General features: G+C 35.6%; 2 protein-coding genes across 2 annotated transcripts; both read right to left on the bottom strand.

Annotated features, from left to right (window-relative positions):
- Positions 1-1,035: 1,035 nt before the first annotated feature.
- On the bottom strand, positions 1,036-4,221 carry LOC107902546 (receptor-like protein EIX2). The gene is made up of 4 exons (XM_016828705.1): positions 4,216-4,221; positions 2,813-3,633; positions 2,067-2,127; positions 1,036-1,842 (listed from the first exon to the last, which is right to left on the bottom strand). Exons 1-4 carry the CDS (start codon positions 4,219-4,221, stop codon positions 1,036-1,038), a joined length of 1,695 nt encoding a protein of 564 aa, XP_016684194.1.
- A 357-nt stretch (positions 4,222-4,578) lies between these two features.
- Positions 4,579-7,688, bottom strand: LOC107904725 (E3 ubiquitin-protein ligase DIS1). Its single transcript, XM_016831190.2, has 4 exons — positions 7,178-7,688; positions 6,716-6,945; positions 5,663-6,049; positions 4,579-5,094 (listed from the first exon to the last, which is right to left on the bottom strand). Exons 2-4 carry the CDS (start codon positions 6,920-6,922, stop codon positions 4,774-4,776), a joined length of 915 nt encoding a protein of 304 aa, XP_016686679.1. The 5' UTR covers positions 6,923-6,945; positions 7,178-7,688; the 3' UTR covers positions 4,579-4,773.
- Positions 7,689-8,803: the final 1,115 nt, after the last annotated feature.

The following is an 8,803-nucleotide window of genomic DNA, read 5'->3' as shown; positions in this document are numbered from 1 at the left end:
TGGAAGCTTTTTTTCAGTAATTTTGCTGACAGTGCATCTTGCTTGAAGCGTTTTTAACACTATTTTTTCAAAACCGTCTTCTCAAAATTATTTTTTCAAGAACTACTGTAGAAAAAGAGCGTCCACATGGGAGCTTTTTTCAGTAATTTTGCTAACAGTGCATCCTGTTTGAAGCATTTTTGACACTATTTTTCAGAACCATCTTCTCAAAATTATTTTTTCAGGAACTACTATAGAAAAAAGTGAGCTTTTTTCGATAATTTTAGTGACAGTGCATCATGCTTGAACCGTTTTTGACACTATTTTTTCAGAATCGTCTCAAAATTATTTTTTTAGGAACTACTGTAGAAAAAGAGTGTCCACGTGGGAGCTTTTTTCAGTAATTTTGCTGATAGTGCATTCTGCTTGAAGCGTTTTTGACATTATCTTTTCAAAACTGTCTTCTCAAAATTAATTTTTCAGAAACTACTATGAAAAAAAACAAAATCCTTCTTGCCAATATAATTTTTTCTAAACCCTTAACCTAAACCCTTTTACAAAAGCCCTAAAAGCTAAACACAAAATTATTTTTTTCAAAAAACTAAACCCTAATTTAATTTATTTATTTAAACCCCCTAAAACCTAATTTAATTCTTTTTCTAAAAAAAACTCTAAACACTACAACCCTAAAACCCTAAACCCACAAACCCTAGGCACTAAACATGCAAATAGCTCTAACATTAGAAAAACACGGGCTAAAACGCGTCTTGAGGGAGCGATTTTACCACGTCAGCAAAGTGTATCCACGTTAGTGCGTTTTGTGCTGACATGGCAAAATCGCTCCATCAAGGACACGTTTTGCTGGAATTTCCCCTTAAAACGCTCCTATATGGACGCGTTTTAGTATTTTCGGCTTATTTCGGTAAATAATGAAAAAATTGGTCTATTTCCGTAAATAAAGTTAGAAATGAAACTTTATTAGTAAAATTGCCAAAAATATGCACATCTCCAAGAGCGCTTCAATAGTAAAGCAGTAAAAACTCCCCACAACCCCATCTAGAATCCAACCCTCATTTGTGCATAAAACCATTTCCTGAATACATCTCCATTTTCAAGCTTATTATGATCTGGTTTGCTCGGATTCGTATCATCTTCTGTGCATTGCACCGTAACTTGAGACCCGCAAAGTGCCTGATTACCCACAAATGCTAAAGCATTACCCACAAATACTAAAGCATCAAAAGTCTGGAGTTGAGTGCTTGATGGGATTCTTCCTAACAATTTATTATACAAGTCCAAGTAACTCAAGAAAGTTAGATCAGCCATGGTGACCGGGATTCTACCTGACAAATGGTTTTCTGACAAATTAAGTGACTTTAATTGTTTCAATTGATTGATGTTGTGAGGGATCAAACCAGTCAAACCATTTCTAGACAAGTTGGGTGCAACCAGTTCAAACAGACTTGTTATCTCATTGGGAATCTCTCCAGTTAATCCGTTGCTTGAAAGATCAATGACTCTGAACAGTCCAATATATCTTTCATATTCATAATCGTTTCCTTTCCATCTAACCCTTGCCTTTTCAACATAGTTATAGCCTGTACGCCTAAACAAGAAAACGATAACATACTCAAAAATCCGACCACCTCCATATGTATAAACTCGTTTTTGAGCCATGGCAGTAAGATTGTTTAGGCACGATGGTATTGTTCCAGAGATATTGTTTTCAGATTGGTCCAAGATCTGCATATGTGCCAGCCAGCAAAAGTTGGCAAGTATCCTTCCATTGAAGTCGTTAGCTTGTAGGCTAAGGAATACCAAAGATGGAAGGTTTTCACCTATCCAGGCTGGTATATTTCCAGACTGCTTAGGTCCAAAAAGATTAAGTTACTACAATCCTTCAAAGATAGAGGTATCTCTCTAGAGAAATTGTTATTGTGTAAATTAAGAGCTTTAAGTGAAAACAGTGATCCCAAAAATGTCGGAATTTCCCCTGAGAAGTTGTTATTATTTAAATTCAGAACTAGAAATTGTTTCCAAGGAAACAAGCACTCAAAAAGCTCGTCAAATAAAAGTTTACCAGAAACCTCAAGAAAAGTCAAATACTTACTCGTGATCTTACAAAAAGGATCGAGCGATCCGGTGAACCTATTTTTGGCAAGATTCAACACATTAATATAAGGTAAGAGTGGCAACGAACCATCAAACATGTTAGAACTCAAATCCATTTCAGTGATGAACAGAGTGTTGGGTGATAATACGTCTGACAGAATGCCACTCATCTGGTTATTAGAAATATTCAAGAAATTCAAGTACGGAGATGTCCCATAACCAAGTAGGTATGGTGTCTGAAATTCCAGCACTAGAGATATCTAGATGCTGTAAATCAATTTGAGTTTGAAGCCATTTTGGGAAGTATGGCCCCACTTTGCAAAACGATAGAGAAAGGTGTCTCAACCGAAAGGGGGCAACCCAGTCACTTTTGAAATTCGGAGTTAAATAGTTTAAAGATAAATCGAGTGACAGCAATTCGGTGAGATTTTTAAAAAGGGTTTTAGATATGATACCTTCCATAGAATTCTAAGAAGCAAGCAAATGCTTAAGCCTAGATAGGCACCCCAAACTTTCAGTCACTGTCCCTTTGAACCTGTTGTGATTGATATCCAACTCTTCCAAAGACATGAATGCATTATTACAAAAATTAGGTAATGGACCAGTAAGTTGGTTGCCATCCAGGGCCAAGACAACAAGCTTGGAAGAAGCTAGACTAAAGCCTTTTGATAAAAGCCATTCAACTAATTATGGGAGAGAGAGTGTTGTCAAGGAAGGAAACCTTGTAAAATCAGGCAATGGACCATGAAGGCTGTTCCAATCCAAGTTGAAAATCTCCAATGAACTCTCTATGCACCGAGGCAACTGGGGAAACAAGCCAGTCAAGTTATTATGGGAAAGATCCAATGTTTGTAAAGTACATATGTTCCCAAGAATTCCTTGAATCCCATCTCTAAGTTGATTGTCCGAGAGATAAAGATGTTTAAGGGAAGCCATGTTCCTGAAAATCCCTGGAATTGAGGCTTGGATCAAGTTATTATATTCAAGGTTAAGTTCAGCAAGGTTGCTACTTATATTGGTCAACCATTTCAATGCAGAAGAAGAAGTAAGCCTGTTTCTGGAGACATTAATGACTCTAATAAGAGATGCAAAAGAACCATTTAGAGGTTGGGACAATATTATACCATGAAGGCCACACGACCTCAACTGCAAATTTTCTAGATGAAGAGGAAGCTTATTCACTAATTTCAGCCAATTGTTTTCTCCAACATGGTTGGAACGAAGGTCAATATATTTTAGAAAAGATAGATGGTAAAGCCAGTCAAAGCTTATAACGCTATAATTATTGCCACTGAGATCAAGGAACTCCAATCTTGAAAGATTCCCCAGCTGGTTAAGTATTCTCCAACTTAATCCAGCATTGGCAATGTTTAGGTGCCTTAATCTGCTCAAGGAACCATTGAAATCCGGAAACTGACTGCCCCTAAAATCATTATCACTAAGATATAGAAAATTCAAATGCTGAAGTTGAAGCAGTGAAGGATTAATGGTACCTCTCAGCGGTTCATCACTAAAGGCAGGACAAAGGTCAAGCTTGGTTCGCTAGTTGCATTCGACACCTTTCCACTGACAACAATCACGAATTCCCCAAGAAGAAAGTAGTCCATGATCATCGACCAGGCTTTGCTTCAACTCCAGTTGAGCTTGTCTCTCCTTGTCTTTGTATAGGATTCTATCTTCTCGTTCACTTAGGTTAAAGCCATTAGCAAATTTGATGAGCAAGAATAGCCTAAGAAACAAGTCTAGAAGCTAAAACAACCTTCTGGAACTCATTGTCTTCAGATTCATCAAATTGCTACACGAAACAAACATGATGACTCTTTGCTTAAGTTTAAGACTTTTATACAAACCAAATCAATTGGGGAATTCGTGATTGTTGCGAAATTATCAAAATCCCATTCTTTTCAAGTTATGATAAACAATGTAATTTTTAGTCTTTGCAATATTTCTATTTCAATTAAAATCTCATTTCTTTTATCAATTATATATATTCATTATTTTTCACCCTTATAATCTAGTATAACTTATATACCTAACAATATGCGTAACGGTGGGTTTGGATGGGCAGTAGGGTGGGGTGCATTTAGCTTACTTTTTGTCTCACGCTATATTATCTAATCTCACCGTCATTGCTGTTTTGACACTAACGGCAAGTAAATACAACGTCCATCCAAACACACCCTAAATGTCACTTTCTACAAATATATTGTTCAAAGTTGAACTCGAGTTACATGTTTTGTTGTTAAAAATATTATTTATAAATATTTATATATTTTTATAATTAAATTTAAATTATAATTTTGTATTATACTATTATATTAAATTTTAATTTAGTTCAAGGTTCAAATTAGGAAAACCTTTGTTTATAGTACGGGTTTTGGACTTTTATTAGACTTAAGCCAACCCAATTTACCTATTTTATTATTTAAAAAATACTTTTATCTGAGCCTTTTTTTGTAAGATCCAATAATATTAACATAAGGAATATAGGAAATGGATATACTAATTGGCATAAAAATATGAAAGCTACATCTTCCAATTATATCTCATACATGCTGCATAAAGCAAAGAGAGCTTGCCTCCTACAAAACCCCAAACAAATTACATGACTAAATGATACCCAAATCAAACATTCTACTTGCCATCACAACATGACAGATTCAATGGATACTACAGCCCCCATCACTGCTCTTTCCATATCCTTCCTGTCACTCTAAGCTTCAATTCTTTCCGGTCTCCCCCAGAGAAGAACAGAGCCATGTTGCGTTGTATTATGAGACCATCGAAACTGTCACGCACCTTTCTATGACTGTCCCTTATGCTTCTTGGCACCCCTTGCCAAATCATCTTCCTCCCGTTCCCACCCACCTCGAGGCTGTAGCTATAGTTCTTTGCCTCATTATCATCACCCATAAACCGCAAGAATGCTATGTAGACGGGAGAGATTCCGAGCTGGAAGGCTTCGAAATGTAGGCAAAAGTACTGGCCAAAGCAACTGAAAACCTAAAATTGTGCAAACAAATCCAACTATCAGTGACAAACTTCCTCTCAAAATCTTTTAAATTAAAATTCAAAACAACAAAGTTAATCTATTGAATATCATTGACCAAAAGAAAGAATAATTTCTTATTCAAGTAGAAATCAACCGAGTAAGACTCCATTTTTTTACAGGAAAGTTTTGTTACTTGAGAGTAGGATGCAATTGTCTGACACGAATATAAATTTTTGCTAAGCTTTTTCCATGTACTTGGAGAGTCTTGAGGGTATGGGGACTCCAAGCAACATAGAAGCAAAACCACTTTAATAATTTCAGATCTCCACTAATAAGGTTGTTTTCAATGGTAGAATAATAGGGGAAACCATTGGTATATACTTTATATGATTCTCTAACCATTGTGAACCATATCTTTTATAAATTTCAGATCTCCACTAAGATTGTTTTCAATGGTATGTACTTTATAAATTTCCAGTTCTTGAATTTGCATAAATGGTAGAATAATTCCTCTTCTAGAGGGTTAGAGAGAAACCAAAATGTGATGAGATATGCTGCACAAGGATAAAGCAATAATACCGTTAGCATCCATGTAGCATTCTCAACTTCGTGCGGGTTTGATTTGACATAACGGTGATTGAAAGTGCTCCCATTGTGCATGTCAACTTTGTGATCATCTTTCAGATGGGCCACAAGATAAGGAATATCACCTATGACGGTGCATTCTGACCCAGCATAGGGGCAGCTATATGGTCTATAAGAACATTGGGACTCATGTTTTAGCTTACTGTAATACGGGTAGATGCCTATGCACCCAAAACTCTGGTATTTACAGGGAAGCTCAAGAGATGCAGCAACCTTCTCCAACGCAAGACACCTAATATTACCAAGTTCATGCCTGCATGTGGGGCACCGGTTGTGCACCCTTGGCTTGCAACCAGAACACAATGTGTGTCCATTTGAACACTGCATTAAAAATAAAAAAATCAGCAGTTAGTTTACAATGTTCATGTTAATTTCACTATAAAGAGATGCAACAAAATACAATATTATATAATATATTCACAAGCCAATAAAGAGCACAATGATAAAGGAATTTCATTCCATAGTGCTGCTAAGTATACATTACAGCTGGGATGGATGCTCTCGTTATCAGAGTGAATTTGGCTCTTTTGACAGAAGAAGTTTCCATGTAGCAGTCCTTCAAAAGGAGCTATTTTAAACATGTATATAATAGGTTCTTGATTGGATCCATCCTAGCCATGGAATGCTAACATGTTTTGCCTTAGCTTCTTAGTTGAAAACATGAGGGCTAGGTAAGTAATGATAAACAACTAGAAGTAAAACAAGAAGAAAAACGTCAAAAGATATTCAAATATAAAATATTGAACCTATGTGACCATGTTAATGTGTGAGGTTAAATCAATACAGCCGATGGCAAGTGTGTGCAGAATAGAATCAACTTGTAAATAGACATTGTTTGCTAAGAAATCCTTAGGATGATTTCTACAAGTAATGTAATTTGAAATGATATTATGGATAGAAAGTGACTCCACAAGACAAAATATAGAATGTGCAAGTAAACAACTTCATGGAAGCAATCACTGGTTATAAGGTTTCATATGATCAAACCTGATGAATTGGCGGGTACATTGCATTTAAGCAAACAGGGCACTCCAGCAGCTCACGAACATTGCTAGACACAGTCACATTAGGTTTAATAGCAGCTTGAGTAGGATCATTAACGGCTTCGCAATCCATAATGTCTTCATTTTGTGGAGGATCAATAACCTCAGGCTTACTTTGCAAGTCGTCAAAAAATGGATTCACAGATGCCATGATGGTAGCAAAGCACGTCTGAACTGAAAATACAAACAAAAATACAAGAAATCATTTTTTTTACAAAAAATTCATAATTGTGAAGATCACAGGTTACAAACAATGTAGGTGAAATAATCAACAATCTTCCAAAGAATCATTACCAAAAACCCTAAAAGAATCAAACAGATCTACAATATTCCAAAAGAGGAAATTTTATAACCAATATACGAAAAATTAATCCAGATACCAAAACACATAAAAAAAAGTACACACCTTCAGCTCAAAATCGAAAACCCATTTGAATTAAAAGGAAAAAAGAAACAAAGAAAGAGGCCCAAGATGAAAACAAAGAAGAGAAGTAGTAGCAGTAGTTTTTGAAGGAAATGGGCGGAAAAAAAAATCTTTTTCCCCCTTAGGGGTGCGTTATGGTGTAATAAATAAGGACATAAATGGAGAATTTCAAATTAAAGAGAGAGGGGGAGCGTGGTGGGGGTGCTTGGGAAATGGATTGGAGAGAGAAATTTCTCGAAAAATACAAAAAGAAAGAGAAAACAGAAGTGTTTGAACTTGTCTGGCTTTTTGGTTTTGATAACTTCTAATGAAAAAAAAATTATTTTTCTCTTTGAATGAATATGGAGAAGGAAAATTTCTACGTGAGTTCCACGCACGCAAACGTGTGTGATTGAGATGAAGGACAATTAGTCATGATTTTCCATCATTTTTCTCAAGTCTTAATTTTAACCTTTAAGAACATCTCATCAACTTTCTACAATCAATTAGTCACTCATCTTTCTCTTAAGCAACAAACATCTCCTCCAAGCCTAAAAGTGACAAGTGTTATATTCAATTAGACATGATTTAGATGTTTGACTAGGTTTTATATTAATTGTAAATTTTTAAATTTCTAATATTTGTAAGCCTTACATATTTTCACTAGATCACTTTACAATCTGTCTTAAATTTAGAAAGGACAAGTGTTATATTGGAATACTAATTATACTAGTGTAAGTAACTTCATGAAGCTTTATGCATTCTCGAGCAACCTTTTGCACTTCCAATGGTTACATACCATTTGCACCTCTAATGGTTGCACACCACAAAGCACTAGGTGCACCCAATTGCATCTTGCACTTACTCAATTTGTGTAACTTGCACCCCATTAGAACATTTCTTATAAATAAGAACACTCTTATTTATATCATTAAAATACACTTTAGGCATCACCATACACCTCAAAATACTTTTCTCTCCTTTATATCTCTCACATTAGTCTAAAGAGAAGAAGCTATATCTTTCTCAATATTCTTAATTTTTCTTTACATTCTCTTTATATTTTTATTTGATCATTGACTCGACCATTGAACTGTGCTCTAGAGGAAAACCTCTAGTACCCTCTAACTAAATATTTATCTTGTAGAACCATAGTAAAGGGAGTTGTTATGATCGATATTATCGTGATGACTCCACCACTCACCTTCCAATAAGATCGATTGGGTGAGCCCTATCACAGTTGTCACATTCATCACGAATGTCAAACATTCTCACAACACTTATTGTTTAGTCGTACTCATTGTTATAGGCTAGGAACTTTCTCATTCGCAACAATACTATAATGTTAGTAAAGACAAATATGCTAGTTGTGAAGCACTGCCAACTCAGTTTAGTACAATGTAGGACTCCTCCTTAGACCAGCAACCAAAAAGAAGCAAGTTTGAGGACCAAACATAAGGACAGGAGGTATTATCCACTATGGGAGATCATCTTTCTCTTATCATCATCATATATCACCGATATCTTCAACCCGATTATCGACTTTTCTTTGTTACCACACTCTTTCTCTAACTTAAGCATTAGAGAACGTCATTTTCCAAACTCGATCCGTCTTAAGGTGAATATAAT

The sequence above is a fragment of the Gossypium hirsutum genome, chromosome D05 (assembly GCF_007990345.1).
Source record: "Gossypium hirsutum isolate 1008001.06 chromosome D05, Gossypium_hirsutum_v2.1, whole genome shotgun sequence".
Taxonomy (NCBI): Eukaryota; Viridiplantae; Streptophyta; class Magnoliopsida; order Malvales; family Malvaceae; genus Gossypium; species Gossypium hirsutum.
Note: the sequence above shows the minus strand (reverse complement) of the source record. Positions and strands in the feature narration are given on the sequence as shown.